Source organism: Melopsittacus undulatus, chromosome 11 (assembly GCF_012275295.1).
Source record: "Melopsittacus undulatus isolate bMelUnd1 chromosome 11, bMelUnd1.mat.Z, whole genome shotgun sequence".
In the NCBI taxonomy this organism is placed as follows: domain Eukaryota; kingdom Metazoa; phylum Chordata; class Aves; order Psittaciformes; family Psittaculidae; genus Melopsittacus; species Melopsittacus undulatus.
Genome location: NC_047537.1, coordinates 18397512 through 18422008, shown reverse-complemented (window position 1 = coordinate 18422008; position 24497 = coordinate 18397512). Strand labels below are relative to the sequence as shown.

The 24497-nt window shown below is 41.8% G+C and overlaps 1 protein-coding gene across 1 annotated transcript in view; it reads right to left on the bottom strand.

Annotated features, from left to right (window-relative positions):
• The window catches only part of FASN (fatty acid synthase), a 35411-nt gene extending 12257 nt beyond the window's left edge, over window positions 1-23154 (bottom strand). Inside the window, exons 1-26 of the mRNA XM_005144210.3 lie at window positions 23009-23154; window positions 22058-22210; window positions 20650-20823; window positions 19580-19780; window positions 19017-19139; window positions 18238-18353; window positions 17860-17994; window positions 15561-16020; window positions 15031-15218; window positions 14072-14261; window positions 12622-12716; window positions 12070-12204; window positions 11570-11773; window positions 9954-10069; window positions 9329-9504; window positions 8801-8992; window positions 8435-8515; window positions 8158-8343; window positions 7677-7856; window positions 7267-7470; window positions 5602-5912; window positions 5071-5460; window positions 2693-2857; window positions 2389-2507; window positions 2130-2284; window positions 762-965 (exon numbers count right to left, since the gene is read on the bottom strand). Coding sequence (XP_005144267.2) covers window positions 762-965; window positions 2130-2284; window positions 2389-2507; window positions 2693-2857; window positions 5071-5460; window positions 5602-5912; window positions 7267-7470; window positions 7677-7856; window positions 8158-8343; window positions 8435-8515; window positions 8801-8992; window positions 9329-9504; window positions 9954-10069; window positions 11570-11773; window positions 12070-12204; window positions 12622-12716; window positions 14072-14261; window positions 15031-15218; window positions 15561-16020; window positions 17860-17994; window positions 18238-18353; window positions 19017-19139; window positions 19580-19780; window positions 20650-20823; window positions 22058-22210; window positions 23009-23135 — 4780 coding nt within the window. The 5' untranslated portion in view covers window positions 23136-23154. The remainder of the gene's footprint in view (window positions 1-761; window positions 966-2129; window positions 2285-2388; window positions 2508-2692; window positions 2858-5070; window positions 5461-5601; window positions 5913-7266; window positions 7471-7676; window positions 7857-8157; window positions 8344-8434; window positions 8516-8800; window positions 8993-9328; window positions 9505-9953; window positions 10070-11569; window positions 11774-12069; window positions 12205-12621; window positions 12717-14071; window positions 14262-15030; window positions 15219-15560; window positions 16021-17859; window positions 17995-18237; window positions 18354-19016; window positions 19140-19579; window positions 19781-20649; window positions 20824-22057; window positions 22211-23008) is intronic.
• Between the last annotated feature and the right edge of the window lie 1343 nt (window positions 23155-24497).

Genomic DNA, 24497 nt, shown 5'->3' with positions numbered 1-24497 from the left:
GGCTTCAGTTTCCAGTTTTCATCTGAGAAAAGTCATGGAAGCTACTTTTTTCAGAGGCAATTTTGTTCCTCCAAATAAAATGATACATAAACTAGACAGCATGATCACAGCAAAAATATATTGTGATGCCTTATTCTTTTGCAAACACTAACTTTTTAGGCAGAGACTAATCTCAAGTCATGAAAGGATATCAGGCCCTAGTAGTCACCCGTAAGAATCTCCAAACGCACACATTCAACCCCCTCTCCTTTAAACAGAGATTTAAATCCATTTAATAGACACTGCATAAATTCTTAACTTGCAGTGAGGCAAGATATTATCACCTTCATTTTGCAGACCAGAGATTATTTCACTTTACATTTTTTTTCCCCCAAAACAAACCATGTCCAGTAGCATGGCAGCACAAAACTTCAACATTTTCACTGTGATATGTACTTTGTCCTTCTCTGGAACCTCCACCAAGATGTTTCACATCACACTTGGTATCTATATGCAATGGGGCTAGTACCGTTCCCTCACAGTAAGGTTTATTAGTATTGCTACATGAAAAAACGGGACTGCAACTGGAATTAGAACTTAGAGGAGTTTTTGGATATACTGCAGCAGGGTTATAGTTATACTTCCTTTTCAAAAGTATGCTTTCCTGTTAAACAACGCCTGATAGACATTTTACACAGTGCATAACTAACATTCAGGAGATGATGTGAATTTTAGAAGAGTAATAGAAACACACATTTTCTTCTAGTGTATTTTTAACTCACCAGGAATAGCATCTGAAGAAAGCTTTCCTGTGGCCAGCATAATGTCCCGGAAGTTGAGAGACGCATAGTAGACTTTGCAGAGTTGAACATCAGGATTCGTTGTGTGGAAATGTTGAAGCGGGGAGACAATCCAATGAAGAGATGAGAGGTCTCCACGAGTCAACACATTTACGTAGGCATATTCTGTCAGCTCCTGAGGCTGTGCTGCAGAAGAAGGAAAAATTTCAGGACTGGAAAAGGGCAACAAAGCTGGTGATAGGTCTGGAGAATAAATCTTATTCTTGGGAATAAGTCTTATTCTTACAAGGAATGGCTGAGGGAACTTGGGGGGGGGTGGTTTAGTCTAGAAAAGAGAAAGCTTGAGGGGACCTTATCGCTCTCTACAGCCACCTTAAAGGAGCTTGTAGTGAGGTGAGGTCACTCTCTGCTCCCAGGTAATAAGTGACAGGACAGGAGGAAACAGCCTCAAGCTGCACTATGGAAGGTTTAGATAGAGATTAGGAAAACTTTTTTCTCCAAGAGAGTGTTCAGGCATTGGAACAGGCTGCTCAGGGCAGTACTGGAGTCACTGTCCCTGGAAGTGCTCACAAACATGTAGATGAGACCCTGAGAAATATGGTTTTGTGGTGGCCTTGGCAGTCCTGGGGTAATGGTTGGACTTGATCTTAAAGGTCTTTTCCAACCTAGTTGATTCTATGATTCTACAATAAGAACTTTATACACATTCATACAGGCACACACTTTACAGAATGAGTTAATTCTTGTATAACTGCTACCTCCTCTTCCATTTGCTCTCCAGAAAGCCCTTTCTTAGCCTGCAATACTACTCATACTCTAAAGGGCTCATCCCTCTTGATAGCACCAGAATATGCTACTGTTCACTCTGAGCTGGAGCAGCTCATTAATTATTAATATATAATCAATATATAATATATAATTATATATATATAATTAATGGATTAAATTATCCATTTAAAAATAACAATAAAAATAGTTGTAGCAACAGTAGCTACTACTTTTCAAGTTCATTCAGGCTCTGGGTGTCAGCATGATGGAGCTAGATTTTTTCAGTGATATCCAGTGGTAGGACAAGGGAAAATGGGTGTAAACTGGAGCATAGGAGGTTCCACGTGAACATCAGGAAGAACTTCCTTACTGTGAGAGTGACAGAGCACTGGAACAGGTAGCCCAGGGGGTTGTGGAGTCTCCTATGCTGGAGATATTCAAGGCCTGCCTGGACAAGTTCCTGTGTGATGTACTCTAGGTTACCCTGCTCTTGCAGGGGGGTTGGACTAGATGATTGTTCGAGGCCCCTTCCAACCCTTGGGATTTGGTGATTCTGTGATCCTCAGACCTCAAAGGCATTACCTTGCTCCAATGGGAGATGCCGGAAGGAGCCCCACTTTCCATCACGGTACACATTCATCACAAGGTCCCTCTTAACAATGTTCTGCATCTCCAGGGAAGAGGGACTCGTGGATGGGACAGATGATGAAGGGTTCAAGTTGGAAACAAACACACATCTAGAAGTCAAGAGTTGTCATTTTATTTGTTTTGCTATAGACTAAAAAGAAGCTAACACAAAGTAGCTCACCTCCAACTAAGACTCAAAGGCATGCTTACGGACCTGATTCTGTGGCCTTCTGCTTCAAGGCGGAGACAGTTCACCATTCCCAAGATTCCAGAGTTCCCACAAGTGGTGGCAGTCAACCACACAGGCTTCTCTGATGGGTCGGCCAAGACCTCCTACAGGACAAGTCCCAAACTGTTTTACTAGGAACCACAGAAAGGAAATAGCCCTCATATCCTAAGGCAGAGATGAGTCACTTCTATTTTAAAAAAATAACTGAACACACACAAATATTCCTAAATACCTTATTTAGGAAATGTAATGATTTAGAAATTCAGATACCCAAGACACAAACTCTTACCTTTAAGGATTCAACCCACGTAAAATGGGTCTCATCTACTGGCAGAAAAATGGGTGTTCTGGCAGGGGCTTGCCGGCGACACAGGAAAATAACTGAGCCAAAGAATGATTTCTTCATAGCAACCACATTCAGTGAGGCTTTGCTGAATAAGCCCTCCCACTGTGCCTGTCAAATCAGGTAAACCAACAATTAACAGGAAAGCCAACTAACAATACAAGTCACACCTACACTTCATGTTGAGTCTCCTCAAAGATGGCTTCATAAGGAACAACAGGCACTATCCATCTTTCTTGCTTTTGTGTGAAATCTTGGCATCTGTTCTGTATTGTCGCAGTACAAATATATATTTGATTAACACAACAGCATTTTACTCATGTCTAGACTACTCCTTCTCTAAAAGATCCTCAGAATGCAGTAGTACAAGTATCCTGAAGCCCTGGTCAGAGGACTAGTTTTACCACACTACCAGGGTGTGCAAAAAACCAAGAGGTGACCATGCTGTCAAATCCTATAGGATATTGAATGTACCTAGAATTTAATTCCAGCAGTAAGGTACACCTCCACAGTCAAACACAATACACAGATTCCAATACAGAAAATAATACAAGTGGAAACACTGAGCTTAGATGTTACCAGTTTATGTTACATAAGCCCTGTCTGCAACAGAAAAACTAAAGTGTAACAGAAGAAACATGAAGCATCAACACGCTTAAGCTAAATGGCATTTCAGAAAAACAATTATAATGCACATATGGCATATGCAGAAATACTGAAGCTCCACTGTGTGAATGAACAACTGCAGGCTCCTAGAAAAGCATCTATTTGCTTTTCATATGCCAGGCACAAAACAGCAGGTTTTTACAGCATGATCCCTTGTATCAAGGACTAGGGTCAGCGTCACTTTTAGAAAACTTCAAGAACTATATTAAGTCCTGCTCACTTGCCTCTGTCATATCATTTTCCTTAGAGAAGGTGCATTCAACTTGCATGTATCTTATCCAAGGGATCTGCTAATAGGAGACCAGTGACACGACAGATCTAGGTTTTAAGTTATCAGGTTCAGTAGCAACTCAGGATTTTCTTTTTACCCTTTTACCCTTCACTGGGTAAGATACAAAGCTGAGAAACCCTTTTCTTTTCAAAACCTTTGCAAATAGTGAACAGCTGAAAACTAGGTAGTTGAAACATTCGAAATCCAACTACCACACTTCGGAATTATAGGCAAAAAAAGTTAAACTATTAGAAGTGCTACTCTCTTCTTACTCCAAAAGGGTTCAAACTTAAACCGGGGAAGTTTAGATTAGATTAAACGTAAGGAAGAAATTGTTTACTGTGAGAGTGGTGAGGCACTGGAAGGGACTGCCCAAGGAAGCTGTGAATGCTCCATCCCTGGCAGTGTTCAAGGCCAGGTGGGACAGAGCCTTGGGTGACATGGTTTAGTGTGAAGTGTCTCTGCCCATGGCAGAGGGCTGGAACTAGATGATCTTAAGGTCCTTTCCAACCCTAACCTATGATTCTAAGAGATGGGAGGCTACAGCCTCTCAAACTGGGAAGAATGCATGTGTTCCGTAGAGGGGCCATTTCCCATTACTGCTTAATCTAACAGCTGCCAAGAGAAGGTGATGTCCCAGTTCCTACCCTTACCCTAGCCAGTCAACCTTCCTCTCTTGTGCCAGCATTGGCATTACTTCACCTGCATGATGTACTGGTTCACAGATACAAAGTGGACATGCAGCTGCCCCCCACATCCCAAGGGCTTATTTTGCTGTATCTCATTATGGGACCAGATAAAGTGGGGAGAAACGCAAGGAAGGAAGTGAAAAAAGAAAAAAAAAAACAACAAAAAGCCAACAACAAAAAACAGCCCACAAAAAACCCCCAACTCCCCCCCAAAAAAACAAAGAAAACCAAACATGAGAAAAACCTTCCTTTGTGAGAGCACTTCAGTGTTAGAACTTCACTGGTTTGTAACATCTCATTCCCAGCAGTGATACCAAAAGGAAGAGAGATATTCTGACACTGAGGATTTTAGGATCCTACAGGGATAAAGCTGTACCCCACCCAAAAATGCTGCACATTATTTTAGCTATAAAGGAATTGTTCTGGCCAGTGTTTTCATAGATTATACAGATATACAAATGACAAGGAATTATTTTCAAGGCATTAAGAAAAGCTTTCCTGACTAAGCTCAGTTTACTCTCCCAACCTAATGTGTGGAAATTCACAACTATTTTGAAGAAGGGTTTATTACATTTTCTGCAGAGGACCTCAGTGGAAAGTTATGTAGATAATGTCTACTCAAGTTTCATCACAAAAGCATCTGCAAGCAGAAGACTCCAGACTATCCACAGAAATTATCTCCCTACCAGGAGGCTTACCTCACTCGGGAAGCTGTGTTTCTGCTGTAGATCTGGACTTGTAAGGAAACTGACAATCTCTCCAAGAGTTTCTCCTTTAAGAAGAGTGTGTAGCAAAACAAACCCTCCTTCTTTCACTGCAGCTGCCAGGTTAGAGAGAATCTCAGTGGTGTTCCCTACCACAGTTGTTAAGCAATTGTATACCACCAGGTCAGCATTGGCCAGATTTCCAGAGGGAGGGCAAGATGGATCCCACTGGCTAACAGAAACTCCAGCATTTTGTAGCTCTGTTTCACTATCTGAAAGAGTTTTCAGGACACGGTCAGTGGCAGTGTAGTCCACCTGCAACAGGGGCTGAGCATTCAGAATACTTTTGATGCGAGAGAAGAGATGTCCGCTTCCTGCAAAAGCCTGTGAGAAAAGAGAAAGGAGAAATCAAGTTGAAACATGAATGATATCCAGAATTACAACTGGAACAATAGAAGTACATGATCACGATAGAGTAAGGCCTGAAAACACTAGCTATGATTCCATTCCAGGCTTCCAGCTAACCTCTACTATCTTCATTCTGTGACTGGTCATGTTCTCCAATACGACACCAAGGCAAGTCTTCAACTCTGAAGAATCTAGCAACCCATTGAGAAGAGGATCATCCTGGAAATGCATTTTCTCTTGAGTCACAATCTGTTCCAGCTCAGAAGAGAGATTTCCATTCAGTTCCAGACGGCATATTTCAGCAAGGATATGCTGAAGGCCTTTCTGTACGGGTGAGGACTTTGCAGCAGCTACTGCAGTTTCTAGTCCAGGGATGACTAATTTGACTCCATGCACCGCCACCTTAGCCTGTACGTTCTGGATAAGATCTATGGAATAGAAGGGGAAATAAAACAAAGAATCAAATTTTCTGAAGATTTTTCTTTCCCTCTTTGCCTCCATTTGCTACACCAGCTGATCAGCACCACAAATCACAGAATATTCTATCGTTAGCCCAATCACAAAGACAATGCATGATCTAGAACATTCATATGATTATGTATCATGCAATAGCTTCAGCCCCAGACAGGAGGCTTTATGGCAAGACAGTATAAACCACAAAATTACCTGTGGCGAGACTCTGACTCAAAGAAGGCAACTAACAGTAAACTTCTGATTTAGGGAGTCGTGGAAAGACATTGTTAAGTTTCCACAGAAGCAAAAATACTAAAATGCTTTTTTGCTTTATAACTAGATAGAAAAGAACTTATCCTGATCAAGATCAGAAATAGCAATATGGAAAATAAGAATTCCACTATGGCATACATAAAGAACTTTGGGAGCAGTATTTGGACACTGAAGAAAAAGAGGAATCTTTAAAATTTATTGCCAAATCAAAGGATGAGTGTGAGGACACTTTACCAATACAGAATGACAACATTGCTGTCTCGAGATGTAACAAAATTCATCATTAGAGTAAAACTGCCAAAATATTAGTAACTTCCCTCCTCCCCTTTGATGAAAAGTCAAAGTGATGAGCTGAGTGGATGCCTCCCCATCCAAAGATCACTGTATTAGGCTACCAGTTTCACAATAGACTAAGTTCATCCCATTCTTGCAGCAAACAATGTTTTTTTTGGCATGCCTCACTAAACCACTTTATCCTTCCTTGGATATGCTGTTATACCCACAGCTAAATGAGAACAGACATGTAAGCTTACGCATCTCAGCTGGTCCCAGAGGAAAACAAAACAAACAAGCTAAAGCCTTGAGTAAGTAGGCTCTCCTGTCAGTGTTTGAAGCAGCTAGGCTGGGCTCCTCCTGAGAGATGATCTGTGTGCTTCTGCTTACAGAGGGGGCTGTGCCATTTGACACCACACTGATTGTTATAGATGGGTGGATACCCCTCCCCACAGTTTTACTCCTAACCCACATTCTGGAGATCACAAAATGGTTTGGGTTGGGGTTGAAAGGGACCTTAAAGATCATCTAGCTCTAACTCCCCTGCCTCAGGTAGAGATAACTTCCACTAGACCAGGTTGCTCAAAGCCCTGTCCTTCTACTTCAGCTAGAAGTAGTTTTTGGCTTCTAGCAAGTGTACAGACATAGGACTCCCGCTGAAGTCTTCAGCAGAGACCAACACTTTATTTCTTGGATATTGTGAATTAGTCTGAGAGAAGCTGTTCATGTATTTGTCAGGGTGGAAGTCTCCCCTAGCGTGACAAGAAAACAATCCCACTCTACCTTTGCAGTGCTCCAGGTAGGCACGAAGATGGATGTTGGAAGACAAACAGTTACTCTCGATATAGGGCACGAAGCAGAACTTTTCCAGGGTGGGAGGGATTCGTTCCTGCTGTCGCCGTGGTGCAACAGAAGCATGTAGACCGTTGATCTGAACACCTCCTGCTGTCAGGCTACCAAGACAGGGATCCAGAACAACATCAAGAGCTGAAAGACAAGAAAGAAATATAAGTTTGCACCAAATACTACAAGCGTTTTATTCAACAGTGCTATGTCAGGCTTTACAGAAGCTGCAGAACAGCTTGGAAACCAAGAGGTGCCCCTCAAAGTACATCCTGCTTCTTAAGAAGTCATACACTGATCCACACAGCAGTCAAACCAACTAATAACAGCTAGAGCATGAGAAACGTTACCTTCTACATTGTCCTGGTATTGGAGCACCTTCTCTTCATGCAGCACTGGATCAATACACACCGAGCGAATCCTGGTGGGTAAGCGCAGACTGCGCCCCCTCTCAGCTAAGACCATCACGTGTAGCAGGGTGTCAAGGAAGGTCACCCAGTTCCCATTCCACAGAACTTTCCCTGTGTTTGCTGCAGAAGAGTAAAGGGAAACATCACTGTGATTTTATCACTCAGCAAATGCCAGAAGTCACTGCTTATCACAGTCCGAGGTATGTACCCAGCTTCCCCTGTAACCTCCAACAGTCAGTTCTACATTGGAGATAACAGTTTTCCCAGTGTTCTGTCAGAACTCTTGGTTTTTCTCCATCATCACACAAAGTGTAATTACCACACAACGCACGGTCAGGTGGACAACTGACAGAATTAAAAGATCAAATATTCATCATTACTATAATCATGCTCATCATTCTTCTACAGAAAGTAAATTCACCTTCACTATTGCATTCCAGAACACCCTGGAAAGTTGGTCCATAATTATATCCACGCAGATGCAGCTCTTGATAAATGTCGTCTTTTAAGAGGCCAGACTTTGAGCTCCTGTTGGCTTGAGTCTTAAAGTCACCTAGCTGGTTATGGAAGTTCTTCAGAGCAGTGCTTTCTAGGAGGAAAATCTTCCCTGGTGGGTACAGTGGCAAGAGTAAGAATCACCAAATGTTCATACATAATGGATTTTAACAGGACAGAGCACTCACACTTCTTTGACTTACCACTCACAGTCAAATTCTCATTCCCTGACACCTCAAAAGAGTGGGAAGCAGGCATGAGTCTTACTTCCAGCTGTACTGATCCTGCAAGAAATATGGAAAAAAAGACAGGATTATGAGATCATTCAGTGCTACCAACCTCAAGCAGAACCTTCTTTTTCACCATTTCTAGACTCAACACACACAACATGTAATAAATATGACCCTAACATGTGCTACTTGAACAAAAGAAGTGAATTTATTTGGTTAGTTATGTCACATTCTCTATAGTCTTCCTGTGTTTCTCTTCAATTTCCCCTTGTATTTCTTTTCTCCCCCTGCCACCACCTTTATTACAGTTTGGCAGTTGTACCAGCACTCCTCACTCACCCTTTTTGGGAAGAATAGTTGCCTGGTGAATTGTGACGTCTTCAAACATAACAGCCATTTGCTCCATAGCCATGCCAACAGACCGTGCCAGAGTTTTCCAAGCCAGTACTAGGTATCCTGTTGCTGGGTACAGGACTCTACCATCAATGCAGTGACCAACCAGGTAGTGGTCAGGAGAGTCAGGACTCACATCTGGCAAAGAATAAAGAGCAGAATGAAAATAATAAAGGCACCTTAATAAAGAGATATTTTCCCCTCAATGTCTGTAAGAGGTTCTAAGTGTTCCCCCAACTAACTGGCAACACATAGCTCTTAAAACTACTGAGAGCCTGAATCATAACTGTTTCCTGCTCTATTCACATTCTTTCATACCATTTCAGAAGCACATCCAGTCTTTTTCAATTCAAACAAAATATTAAGAAGATGGCTTAAAAATGCTGCTATGAGTATCCCTTTTCCTAGTTTTACAGAAGAACTGCAGATGGAAAGTGGGAAAAACAGGAAAACAAAACAGACAGGCAAACACACCAATATTGTAGACTGAAGCAGATGCAGAGCCTTGGGAACCTGCTGGAAAGTCTTCGGCTTTTGGAACATCCCAGTCCTGGCTATGGTCCCATTTGATGTATGGAGAAATAAGGGGTGTCCCCACTGGGACAGGGTATTCCACAGGTGGGAACAAGTTATTTCCAAGAACCTTTATCCTAGGAAGACAAAACGGATCAAGACAATGTGTATGGGGGAACAGGGGTGTGCAGAAACCAATCATAGTACTTTAGAGATCAGACAGTAATTGGTCTCGGGCTCCACATCTGAGATTTTGCCAGGAGCACCCTGAGCGCTTATTGCAGCTAAATTTGTAATTCTAACAGTCTGCAAGATGCCAAGCTTATTTCCAAAGCTAGTTCCAGGTTCCTAGGCCCCTAAGATGGGATTCCTCTTTAAAAGGCATCTTCCCATCCCACGCAGTCTCTACCCCAAGGCAATACTTCATAAGCAAGAACGTTAAACACGTAAAGCACAAACGTAAACTCCATTTTCCAAGTTTGTGAATGGAGTATTTCAATCTTTGTGAAAACATGCATGCTAGGAAAGAATTTATGTCTCTCCTCTATCTGATACCCCTCTCACCCTCCTCCCTTAGTCTCCTTACCCAGTTAAATGAATCTTTCCAGCTTGTGTTAGGAAGAACTCCAAATTATTTTTTTGGTCTTTCTTCATCAAAGGCAGAATGGTGCAAGTCGGTTTCAAAGATCTCCTCAAGATAGCCTGGTCAAGTAGAGTCCATAATCACTGGGGGAAGGCATCACTACTATTTTGTTTCTGATTTTTTCTCTATAATTCTCAAACCACTTCTGTTTCTGTGCCAAGAGTTGTGTGCTAGGTGCTGGAATGTGCACCATTTTAGTAGGGAAGAGGAAGGCAGCACAACACCCCCCCCAGCACCCCAAAAAGTAGTGCATCTGGTAAAGCAGAACCTATGCAGCATTAGTGAAATTCTGCCAAAACACAAATCTCCCTTTCTCAAGCAGATTGTCAAGTGGAATCAAAATCTGCACTCTGAGAACTGCAAGATCATCCCCTCAAGCCTCCCACTCACACCTTTCCCCCCCTCCCCAACTTAAACCCTTAATCCCAGCAGCCCCTTGCGGTCTGGAACATTCTAGTGCATTGTCTAAGTGACAGTTATTAAAATAAAAATATGCAGCCTTGAACATCTGACCCAACTTACAACTTCTCTTCAATTTGCTACCATGGTGTTTCAATGAGATCTGGAAAACCAGATCACTCTCAAACCCACCTCATGTAGTCTTTAGTCACTTCCATTAGAGTTCAGACTGTATAATCATTTTAACATGAAGTGTATAACCTTTTTATTGAGAAAAAGATCTGCCTAATTTAAAAGCTTTGCTCTGATTCTCCATTCAAGTCACTTTCAAAGCATAAATAAGACTAACATGACATAATAAATATACCCTGACTGGAACTCAGAAGCACTGTATAACTATAAAACTTGATTCACAACTATGATTCTGCTTAAGACTTTTGTCCTCTTGCATGCCACATACCAAATAAAAAAGACCGAAGTCTTAAGTGACAGGCACAAGATCACAGCACTGATCTTGTAGAGCAAGTGCATCCTAATGCACCTCCTGTTCTGTGTCCTTTACTATGAAGCTAATTCCACAAAGATCAATTCCTACAGTGTGAGGAGAAAGGAATAATGATCTAATCATCAGGGGAAAGCAGTTTAGGAAGAAAGAAAGCTCCTGTAATCTCAGGCTACTTGGCCTGGAAAATAGGAGAAAATGCTACTCCCAGTCACCAACTTCTAAACCAAGAATCTCAAACCAATTCAGTGTACAGACAGTGATTATAAATTTTGCAGAGAGGTGGCCTGTTAGTCTTTAATCTCTCCCCTACCCCAATTTTTGCACACATTCTCCATTAGATCTAAACAAGGAAGTGCTTTTCTTACTCACTGGACCTTTCAGAGAGCTAACTATCAACTATCTGAAATGCATGGCAATGAATAAAGCAACAATTTATTTTTTTTGCTAATAGTAACATAAACCATTGTCCCACCCCCACACCCCATCAAGAAAATGTTAGAACTGGGAGACACTCAAAAGTACTGGATGGAAAAAGTGCTCCCAGAACTGGGGAGGGGGAAGAGGAAAAGTGGCTTTATCCCCTAGTCCTCAGACCCTCAATCTCCTTCCTGCAGCAGCGTATCAATGTAACATCATACCAACACAAATATAATACCTGTAAAAGAGCATGTGGAGCAATCTCTACTACAACAGCATTCTCTGGAATATGTTTCAGACCCTCATGGAACAGCACTGGATTCACTAGGTTGTTCACATGATACTCTGCAGAGCAACTCCTAGCCAGATCACTCTGCCACTGACTTTCGGGGATAGACGTACTGATCCATCGTGCTGAACGAGGTTTAGGGTGTGGAATGACCTACAGACAGACAAGGAAGGGGGACAGGAGGAACACTTACATGTTATGGATGACAATAAGGCAAAAATCAAGCAGCCCCTCCTTTTCACAGGCCACTTTTCCCAGCTTGATTGCTCAGGATACCCTTCTACTTGAGGCCACAGGACTTCAAACCTCAGGTCTCGCTGAGGTCTACAAGCTTTTCAAGAGATTTTGTTCTTCTCCCAAAGAAATAAGCCCCGTAAGCTCAGCATCACGTACACCCAAACCCAAATGCACGAGCGCAAGCTATGTGAGCCATAATTCGGCAACATTACCTTTTTCAGGGCATTGAGCAGCACTGGTGCAATAGATGCCATGTAATAGGAATGATACGCGACTCCAGCACTGCGCACCTCCTTTGCAAACACACCCTTCTTTTTCAGATTAGCTACAAACTCATTCACAGACTCCTACGAAGAAGAAGATAAGTGATGTAAAACAAAAGCTCACAATGTATTTGAGCTCTGTATGAATCACTGTACTCCCCTCATGGCCTTCATCACTTGTCACTTAAGGGAAGCCATATCTGGGATGAGATTATTGCCCTTCTCAGCCTTACAATAATGTCAGCATGCCCATGGCTATAACACTATTCAGTGTAAAGAGATCTTCTATTACTAGCTTACTGAGGTACTATCATTACTTCCTCTCACAGAAGATTTGCATGTTTAAGTTTATACAAAGCACCATGTCCCCTCCCATTGTGTTAATCCAACTCTCCTTTGTAAGGAGCAGAGCTTTAACTAAGTTTCAATCTTTCTTCAAACCAGAACCTCACAGAGTCCCAACCACAACTTCAGTGTGCACAGTATTAATTCCTTGCTCACCAGAGGCCCCGAAACAGTAACAGTATCTTCTGAGTTGTGACAGGCTGGTACCACATTTGGAGGACAGCATTGCTTACATTCCTCCCATGTCAGACCTGTAGAAGGAAGACCTCAGGACAACACAAGTGCTTCTAGCAGTGAGCCTCATAAGGGGAGGCAATCTTAACTGCACAGTCACTGCACTTAACTCAGCATTTTGCAAAACTGGGAAGGATTCTTAAGGCGGACATAGCTTTAATATGACATTTATCACTGTGATACTGAGCACAAGAACAGAGGACTGTATCTTTGTACCATCCCATCAAGGAATGGGGTGGGAACCCACACACTTTCAAAGAAGCTACAGAATTAGTTCTTTAGCAATCTGAGCTAGAACAGGAGAGAGAATATGCAAGATTGACTCATAGAGACACAGAAAAACTTAGCAGTTTAAACTAGCATAACCAGATGTGCAGCATCTGGTCCTGTAGTACACTGATACAAGTCACAGGAGTAACAACTTGAACTCAACAGCATATTATTAAAAATGTAAGATGCAGCACTCTGAGATAAGTTCTGTGATAACAGTGTCATGTATTTGATATCAAGGGAAAAAAAGCTAAATTAGGTAGGTAGCCCTTTTTAACACTAATTAAAGTAAGTAGTCTGGGATTATCATAAGTGATCTAGTCAAACATACTGCATTAGACCTGCAACAACTTTTCTCTTTAAGTGTTTCAGTTTTTATTTACCACTGTGTCCAATAATAAGAAACAGCACAACATGCTATCGATGAAAATTTGGTTTTAAACATGTAAGTCACCATGAACCCATGCCACAAAATAAAACTGCTGGGCCCAAAGCTCAAAATTTCACCCAACAGTGGGGCAAAACCACACGATTTACAGAAACACTGAGCAAAGCTTATTCAGGAGAAAGCTTCTTCCCAAGTTCTAGTAGGGCCAGGTAAATTCTAACAGCATTAAGTTCCACTAGCCAGTTGCCCATGACAGAATAGTAGCTTAATGGTTTCATGTCTCATTGCTCTTGCAGACAGTATCTATCTTTCTTTAAGAAAAAAAGGAAAATTAAGTGTGTGTATATACAGACACACATGTATATAAAAGCCAAAACCACTGGGTGCCTCAGATTTTCACCTCTCTTTACATGATTATTTATCAGGCTTCTGTCATTGGTCATTTATCAATAAATCTCTCCATTTCCACTTAAGTTTTAGATGAAATACCAAAATGCTGCTGTATTCCAGGTCAGAGATTACTATCATTATATCAACTTAAATATTTAATAACCTGTTCTACATCAGAAGAAAAAGAGGAGGCAACAGCAGCAAAACTTTTACATACATGACTGTCTTCACCAACACATTTCAAAGCCCTATTTTATCCCAATGTCACGCAACAGAGACCAGATGTACTTTCCCGTATCACTCTTTTGGTAAGGGTATACCTACCAACAGCAGCCATTGCTCCTGGGGGCAATTTGGCCTCTTTAACACATCGTCCCCGCCAATAAGCTGCAAGAATGACTTCTTCATGACTTAAGGAGTCATCTGCGTAGCCACAAGCTAGCTCTCCCACCGAGTGGCCCAAAATCCCATCAGGTTGCAGACCTGCAGCCTTCAGCAAATCAATCAGGGCAATCTGCAGAGAACAGTAGGATTAGTGATCCCATGCCAGAGTAAGCAGGTGTCAGGACTCAAAGGCACACAGCAGTAGTGAGTGCATTACAAAATGGCTTTTTGGTACAGATACTCTTCTTGGTCTTGCTGCATTCTTTTTTATTATTTATTTATTTTAAAGAACTTCAGCTCCAGCCTCACTTCAAATAAACCCAAAGAACTGCTGTGTAACTGCAGTACTGTTTGGGTGTCTCCAACATGTAGCTTTCCACTAAGGAGCTATTTCCAACAATGGGAGTCTGCCAAAAGCATATCTGTACAAAGAGGCAAGACAAGCTTTCCAGGTCACTTCAGAAGCTCTGCCTCTAGTTTTTGAAAAAACAGTTAATCCCACACTGACGTTCAGAATTAAACCAGACTTCATGTAGTATCATTTAGCTCATCAGCAGAACAGACTTCAGAAGGCATTCAATGGAAGCCCATTCCTTGGCATAAACGTTTACATAAAGCTCCGACATCCCACAGTCTCTTAACAGGAGAAACTGCCCCACACACACACACAGATACACATGCAGATCAGTCCAGATCAGTATTAGTCCAAGTATCTTGCAAGTGACAGAGCCCTAAACCGTCAAGGGTGCAAGACACTCCCTCCTATTAGACAGGGATTCAAACAGAAGCACAAAATAAGCTTCCATTAACCACTATAAGGTATTATTGGTCAAACACTACCACAGTGTGCTTATATGGCTTGAGTCCATAAGCCCCTCCACCAGTCATTTGAGTCTTACCTGAATAGCAGCTAGTCCAACAAATGCATGGACAGTGTCATCAAAAGTGTTTTCATCAGCTTGCAGAAGCAGGTCTGAAACCTTTAGGCCTGTGTTCTTCAAAGCCTCATCCGAGCGCAATATAGACTGGCGAAACAAGTCCAACTTCATAAGACTCAGGCCCATACCTTTCCACTGCGATCCCATGCCTGTAGGACAGGCAAGGAGAAAAGTGAGCTGTAGTAATGCTCCATAAAAGGAGAAGCAGACATCACACACTTGCTTTGGCAGCAAAAGAATTTTAAGAGCAAAACAATGTACACCCTCTAAATTAGGCACTGCTTTTTATTTTCCTGGACTTTGCTATCATGCAGAAGATAGCAAAGTTGGAAGGATTACATAAAATACAGGAAATGTGAGTTTCCTAGACATATTGCAGGGCTGCAAGAAACTTCCTCATGCTAGAGTGGAGGACAACATTAGAGCACAGAATCACATTGCTCAAGCCTCAGATGTACAGAGGGATGCAGCACATCAGTGAGCACACCTACCTGAGCAGATGTACCAGAGCGGTCTACCTGATGCCTGAACTTGCTGAACCTCTTTTATGTCACTCTCACTGTCAACCAGCGTGTAGCCCCTGTAGGGCATGGAGGATACAGGAACTGTAGAGATATCAGTGAGCATGCTTAAAAATGGGCTGCATCTTCCATGTTTCCTGCTTTCCTGAATTAATGTTTCCACAGCTTCCTGAGTTCTGCCACAAATTTGAACCAGTCTTGGAATGCTGAAAGTCTCCAGAGGCTGCCGTTTGTTCTCATTTGGCCTCAGAATGACATGAGCATTAGCACCTCCAAAGCCAAAAGAGTTGATACAGACGAGGCCACCTTTCACTGGCGTTGGTTTACAAACAACCTCCAAAGTGCCATCTTGTAAGGCAGGAATATCTGGGTTTGGGGTATTGAAATGAAGATTCGGAGCCCACAGCCCATGTTCCAGAGAAAGAATGACCTGCAAGAAAAAAAACAGTGTTCTGTGCTCCATATTTTCTTATACAAACATCTATTTGTTGTTATTGGCTTAGTACAAATGATCATGTAGCATACACTAAAGCAGCTCTCTGTGTTTGGATAAAGGAATGCTTCAGAGAACAGCAGCACTGATGTTACTGAGGCAGTACCTACTATACCCAACCAAGAGGCTTTTACTTTACAGCAAGTAATTGAACAGGTTGAGTAGTTCAAAGGTGCAGGTGAATTTTCACCTCCCTTACCAGAATTTTAAGTAAAGTGGCCTTGGCAAACTCTAGTTTCTTTCCTACCTATCCACGTAATTAATGGATTCTCTTCAAGTCTGAAATCAGATACTTTAAAGGTCCATTTTCCTAACTGACCTCTCACATATGAGAGTGTTTTATGGAATTACAAAAGAGCATATTTACAGAAACTGCAGACATTAAGAGACAGTAGGCTTGGTGTAGTTTCTTGCCTGGTCCCAAGGATGTCTGATCTGCCATTCTGATTTAACTGTCAAACTTTAAACTAGGAAGTGCTGTCCAACTTTCAAACAATCAACAAGAGAGACAGTTTTCAATATCCCTCCAAAGCTTCAGGTGCTTTCAAGATCCCAGATGTGGCAACAAGACCTAAACATAACTTCATAAAATGCATAACTAAAAGATATAGCAGGCATGATGGGTGCCACACAGGCTCCTGCCTGTAGCTGTAAGTTTTGATACAAAGTTAAGTGAGAAAATTGATGAAAAAAAGCGAGAAAATATGGTGTCAGAGAAGTCTTCAAAAAGAAATTGTGGTCCTTGTCTTTGCAGTCCTGCACCCCCTAAGAAACACAGATGGGGAAACAGTATCTCAGAGTTATGGTCCTGTCCTGACAGATCACAACAGAACTGCACTAAACAAACTGTTTACGACATGCAACAGTATGGATGGAGGATGGAGAGGTTTATTTACGATTCAGTTGTCAGTCTGGGAGATAAGAGGTGTTAAAGTAAACTTTCCTCTACAGAGACACAGACACTGCTGTATCCATGATTTGCACAGGAGTCTATTCATAACAAGTTTTATGTATTCACATCACAGTAACCACTTTAAAGAGACTAAAATCCTAGCAATGGCCAGGTACGTGACTTCAATTTGTGTGGTTCTAAGGCTGTTGCTAATGTTCACACTTGGTTATAAGCCTATTACCTAGCGCTCTGCTAAGCAGTTTAACAGCCAGAGTAAATAGGTTATTGTCTGCCTACAGCAATAGTTAGTAAGCTAGTAGCCACATTCCTGAGAATTCATGTGACTTTCTTCCAATGTAAGAGAGAAGAGGGAGAGACGATACATGCCTGACAGATGGTCAGAAGAATCAGCTACCCTTTTGGCACTGAAAGGCCACACTGACTGTCATCTTCAGTCATTTCCAACTACTCCAAATATCTAAATCCCTCTACCTGTACACTGTTCAAATCCAAACAACTTACAGCAGAGTTCTGTTTGAAGATACAGTATAATCAATAAAGTGACCCCAAAGCCTTTATTCTGAGTATAATTATGCTCCTGTAGAACTCAGTAGAAAAGGGGAACTGAAGTGGGGAATGGGGCAGATGCACAGCAGAGAGCCACACAGGCATTTTTGTCGAGCTTGCAGAACCTAAGCTTTTAGAAGTATTTGAAGGTGAAGCAAGCAGATCATTAAGGAGAATCAGCCGAGTTCCTCTCATTACCATTGAAAATCCTATCCTGGATAAGTGCAAATTTTCCTCAAAACAAACAAACATTAAAACCCCCACTTAATGTTGTGTTCCTTCCCTCCACAAATTTTTCTTCTCAAGCCACCCATTACCTTGGCTAATGCAGCAAGCCCAGAGGCAGGCTCTGGATGACCCATGTTTGACTTGGTTGATCCAATCAGCAGTGGCTTTCTCTTACATTGATGGAAGATATTTACAATGCCATTTATTTCCTGTGGATCTCCAACCTAGTAGGAAGAGAATCAGGACAACTATCAGCTAGCACTTCTGAGACACATCACAAAAGAGAGATCTGGAAGGTTAAGATCCAGAAGTGGTGAGGCAGTACATATTCTTGTAACTGACAGAAGGGAGACATATGTTAATTTTGGAAAAATAAATAATAATTTGATGGAGAAGTGTGGCAAGTGATGCAAGGGAAGAAAATAAGGGAGAAGAAAGCACCCCAAACCCAAAGGCACCATGCTGACCTTGGTGCCTGTCCCATGTGCTTCAACATACTCCACGTCTTCAAGTCTGATATTGCATTCTTTGTACAAAGATCTGACCAACTGCTGCTGCATGTCTCCAGATGGGAATGTCACACCTAGGACCAAAATTGCTGTGAATTCCTCTAGTATCAGATGTGTCTTGTGCTGATTTTAGCACCCTTTCAACTGCTACCAGGTCCAAAAAACCCATAGAGAAACTTTTGCAGGATTTACACCAATGTCCTTTGTACCAAACCCAGTAAGGCTCTCAGGCTCTTTGGAAGCAGATCAGAGGTACCAGAAATGAACCTTAACCAATGAATTAAGACTAGTGTGGAAAGATACTGCTTAATAGAACACTAGGAAATGTCTACATCAAGCAGAACATGTGGAATTTGGTGTCTCCATACAAGTAGGCCAGCAGTAGAGAAAGAGCCTTACAGTCGCACCTCATCCACACTTCTTCTATCAGTGTAGAGGTATCTTGGGGAAGGCTAAACTAGCAACAGGACATTCCTGTTATTCCTGCCATAGAAATCACCACTTGTCTCCTTCACCTTCTTTACAAAACAGGGTTCTGAACTCTGCATGAGCAAAAAAAAATAAAACACCAAAAAACAACCAAACCCGAAACAAACCACAAACAACAAAAGACCCCCGTAAAACAAAACACAAAACCCCTTCCAACATCTAAGACAACAAACCCCACAACAGCCCATTTTTCATGACAAAGACTCTAGCCTGACCAGTTGTGTAGGTATCAGAGGCTCAAGACCTACCTTGCTCCTTAAAGCCATCAGTGTTGCTTCCAGCATTGACTATAGTGGCATAGATGCGTTTAGCCATAGATCTCTTGGTCAAGAGAACGACAACAGCTGCTTCAGAGCGACAATATCCATTTCCTGAGAGCAGAGAACAATAAGTCACTAATTCTGCTATGCTCTAAGAAACACTGCAAAGCACTATGCAATAAGGTTCTCATTCCTGAGCTACTGCTTACAACAGACCACGTTGAGAGCATGACACCTATGTCTTAAAAAAAAACCAAAATGTCCTAGAAAGGCTCATGGCTCATCACAAACAATGGTAAGAATTTTCCATCAAGAGACAGCTATCTGCTATCCCCAATGCCTGAAGAATGAGCCATAAGGTTTCTTCCTCACAATTAGTTTTCCAGGTTCAAAAAACACACAACCAGATCAGGTCCAGGATATGTCCTGAACAGTGTACCTAGTAAAAACTACAAGGCCAGCTCTTTGCTGTACTATGAGAGTATCTGGTCAGAGACTCCACAGCAAGCTCCTTTCATACAACATGACAAGGTTTGGTACTAATGCCTTACCTGAAGCATCAAAAGCCTTGCAGGCACCATCAGGACTAAGCATACCCAGTTTCATAAACTGCACAGAAGTGTTGGGTTTCAGCAAAAGATTGACCCCTCCTACTAGGGCTGCACTGCACCATCCATGACGAATTGCCTTATATGCATTTTCCAGAGCAATGAGACTAGAGGAGCAGGCAGTGTCAATGGTTATGCTTGGTCCTTAGGGAACAGAAAGGGAAAACAAAAAACCTGGGTTTTACTATTTCATAGAGTTGCTCTCCACATGCTCCAGGATGACATCACAAGAGAAAGGTACTCAAAATATATTAAATAAGTAGTTGCTTCAGAATGCAACAAGTAATGCTGATAAAATGGGAGACAAGAATCATCACCCTCTGCCTGCTTATCATGTCACGAGGGATGAGAAAGGTGGAAAAAACTTGTAAACAATATGGCTTTAATGGCATTTTTTAAACTTGCATCTCTGTTTCCATCAAACAGAGATATTGTAGGCTCACAGAGAGATCTCATCCATTTCCCCATTCCCACCAAGAAAAATCTCTCACCCTTCCTGGTGCTACCCTTCCCATTATCTCTGTTCTCTGCTGCTCTGAAAAGCAAATCCAATCCCTCCACTCTTCAATGGCACACATGACTCAAGTCATGCCCACTGCCTTTACTCACTTAATTTTGGTGGATCTCCCACTTCTTCAACTTTACTCAAGAAGAGTCAACTTTTCCACTCAGTTTGTCTCTGGGCCAGCCGACTTGTACATAGTTTCACACCAAATAGCAGTCTGAAGGCTGGAAAGAAACTAGGCCTTTTTATGAAGGCCGCCTGACATCATCTTTCAGATGAATGCTAGCTATACCCTTCAGAAGCAACTGAGCTACAAAAAAAGCCTTACAATGAGCCTTATTACAGTTATATTTTCTGCTTCTCATGTGCCTCCTTACAACAGTTGAATGCTATTTTCTCATCCCAAAAGGGATCTACATCATCATATCCATTCCCCTCTACGAAAACTGTGGTACAATCACACTCAAATCACAACTGCTGATCAGTATTGAAGACTTGAGGCACTTACCTGTAAAGTCATAAAAGTAGGAAATCCTGTTGGCTAACATAGCACGCTGGCAGCCAGTCATGCTGTACCCCAAAAGCTTTTCTGGATCTTGGCTAAAGGCTTCAGCAGCTTCTGACCCACTGGCACCAATCCATACACCTGTGTCTGTGCCACGTAGGGTGGTCGGATTAATGCCTACAGGGATAGAAGGTGGTAAATTACAGCAGACAAACTTACGAGGAGCAAACTGGGGAGATATCAGGTATGCTGGCCTGTTCATGACCTTCTTAATCCAACTTTCTGACAGTCCTCTACAGCATTGTTCCCTTACCTATAGTTACCTTTTACCTGTTTCAACTGCAGACCTTACAAGTCTTATTGCAGAGTCCACCAGAACCTTGATACTGATTTTTTGCCATACCAGAAGCAGCTTTTCAGCTTACCTGGGCATTGCTAGAGCCTTGTATAAAAAAAGTGCACAGGCTATGAGAGACACAAATGCTGATCAGGTAGGCTAACATCTGACTTACAGTACAGAAAAAAGAAGCAGGTCCAAGGGGAGAAAAACTAAAGCACTTGGAATGTCATGTGAGCACATGAGTATCTATCTCTATCCGCATATAAAGCGGAACAAGAAGCAATTCTGCTCTAAAAAACTGCATTGCAAGCTCAACTTGCAGCGATCTCTGCTCTTTCTTCTCTGTACTTCAGGAGTCCTGGAGACAAGCAGAATGTTCAAGCTTCCAGACAGACTCAGCAGCAGAGGAGCAAGTATTCATTTTAATATGTCAGTATTAGTGAGGTGGTTCCAACTTTTTCCCCATATGCTTATGTTCAGTCGTGAAACTGATTAACATGAAGAATAATCTTTTCGGCTCAGTGGGCAAGTGACTCAGAAGCTCAAGAAACTAGCAGTGATGGAGACAAGAGGCTCCTATTTCTGAAGGTACAATTCCTCAACAAAACTTCCATAGAACAGAATCAAATACCACAAATTTTCTATGAACATGGCCAATAGACAGGAATACACCAGGCCATCTGCCATTCCCTTAGGCCATGGATCAGATTTCTAGCCAAGTCATCTTCCTTTTGCACTAAAAATACATTTTTAACAAAGGGATCTATTATGCAATATTTGAATAGACCAGAATATATAAAAGCTTGAGCACTGTTGACTGTTTAAGTGTTTCTGCCATACTGGTTGTACCGTATGATGCAGGTACAGATTCACTGGCAGTCAGCACAGACTTCCTAGCTAGGGTTCCAGAGAAAACAGCTTTGTTCTAATCCCTATATCAGTTCTTTGGTCTCATCTCTAATGTGACAGTTTTCTGTTGTCAAGAGACCCCACCACAGAGGTGCAGGTCTGCACCTGCTGATCAGAGACACTACAGCACAATTCTCCCAGTTCAACCCCTCAGCTATTTACCTCCATCCAGAACAGCTTCATAAGAAACTTCCAACAGCAAGCGAAGTTGAGGATCCATTGTATGAGCTTGTTTGGGGTGAACCCCAAAAAAGGATGCATCAAATTTGCTTATGTCCTTGAGCTTTCCATTTCTCTTGGGCAGTCCATACATTCCTGAGAAGAAAAATTCCACAGTCACAGAACACACCAGTTTTGAAGCAAATACATGGGTTTTGAAGTAGCTACCAGCTGAGACAAAGTACAGAATAACCACAGCTGATTCTTGACTGCCCATGAAACCTCACTTCCCTGTTGCAGTACCCAGAGTGCTGCATGAATATGTACCTGCCTACCTTTCAATCTCATTTGAAAATGAGAATGCTCCATTAACAAAAACAACTGTAATTTTTAAGACTCTCCTGGATATGGCAGCAAAAGACATTTATCTGGTTTAAGCATTTTTGTTTGGAAGGTTGTACTGAGCACATGAACAGAGTCAAATCAGTGGTTCCAGTCAGTCACCAGTTAGAAATAAAACAAAAGCTACCTTTTACTTCTGCAAATTGCTAGCTTGAATTGGATAGACATATGCCAAATGCTTCAGAAAGACAATCAAGACAAAATAGAACCTTGTAAAAAGCCACAAATGACAGGACTGGAGTGCCTGTGCTACTTCTGAGCCCAGAAAAACATTAGAGTTGTCTTGCTGCCATAGCAATCACAACTGGTACAGGATTAACGCTGCCTAGCTGCTCTGTTAGTATTCTTTAATTTGGAAGTAAGCTACATATTATAAGCTGCTACTGCATGGGATGTAACATTCATGGAAGTGTTCTGGTCCTGGATTTCTTGATAAATCAGAATTGAATTCAACTCTGTGAGGGTTTTGCATCCAATAAATCCTTTCATAGGATAATTCCTCTCAAATGGTCAGAACTCAGAGCTCCAAAAGAAGAGACAATAAGCATTCACCTGGTTTCCACCTCCGATCATCCTCTGTGACCATATCAACTCCATTAAGCAGGTTCTCCCAAAACTCTTGCAAGTTCTCAGATTCTGGCAGCTTTCCCGCTATGCCTGCAATCACCACGTCCTCCATCTCTTAACTTCTCCCTGTTGCCGAGATCCACAAAGCAGTAAGACTAGTAAGATTTCACACAGAGCAGAAGGGTATATGTGTCTCTCCTTTCTGACATGTTGTGACAAACAAGCACATTTGCAGGAGAAACACCCACACAGGAACAGCCCATGGACTCTCTACTGAGATGAGAAAGGCACCACAACCCTCTCCCCTCCCCCCAAAATCCAAACCAAAAACAAAAAGAAAGGAAAAACAAGACAATCAAACAGACCATAATGTATGTGGGGTCAATGAGGATGAGAAAACTGAGTCTGAAGGAGTGTCAGGCTCCAAGAACCACCAGTTTCTACACGACAACTACAAAGCTAACAGGTCTGGCTCTACTATATGCAGAGCCGCTGTGAAGTCAGCAGAGAAGGAAGATTAACATGCTGGAGCAGAGGTGGGTGGAGAAATGATGAAATACATACAGTAAAATACATAATTACAAGGCAAACCTAAGAGGTAGCAAAACAAGTTCTACACTCATTACAAAGTTAAATGCTAACTTAAGAATTAATAATCATAAAGTTGGGGGGGACAGATGGACAGGCAACAACATGACACTAAAACCACACAAACACAAAACCGAACAGGCACATACCCCACCCCCAAAATCAATCAAAAAAAAACACCAAAAACCCTACCACACAGAGGAGAAAACCCACACAAACCCACAAAGATTGCAATACAACTTAGCATTATTTTAAATACCTGAAACAAGAAGCAAGTTTTACATATAAAAATTTTCCAACTGCACCCTGCACTACCATACATTTAGAGGACCAGGAAAAAGAAGAGTTGGCAGAATAGCTACGGAGTCCAGATGGGATGAAATACCTTAGCTGTTGTCCCAAGAAAACTGCATTCTAAAACCCCAATGTCAAACATCATGCCACATAGCACAGCAGGCCACCTATACAGATCACAGCATCAAATGCTAGCTCATGTATTACAGTTAACACATTTCTTTTCTATTACATTTAAAATATATTAACAACTAAGCAGAGAGAAGGCAAGTTAACCTGATGTTTCAGTTAAGTTCAAACTATAGTTGGTACATCCTAAGTAGGCAAGGGGAGGGGAGAAGCCCCATATATATGGGGGTTCTTTTTATACATATATGTACATATAGATTATTGAGATTATACCTATAGACATATAAATAAAAGTGCAGTTTCATGAACAAAAGCAGTAGAAAGCATTTACAGTACTTCCTTAAATAATCCTTCTGGTAAGTATACATAAATTATGCTTTAGAGCTTATGTGTGGGCTGGAACACCTCTCCTATAGAGATAGGCTGAGAGCTGGACTTTTTCAGTCAGGAGAAGAGAAGGCTC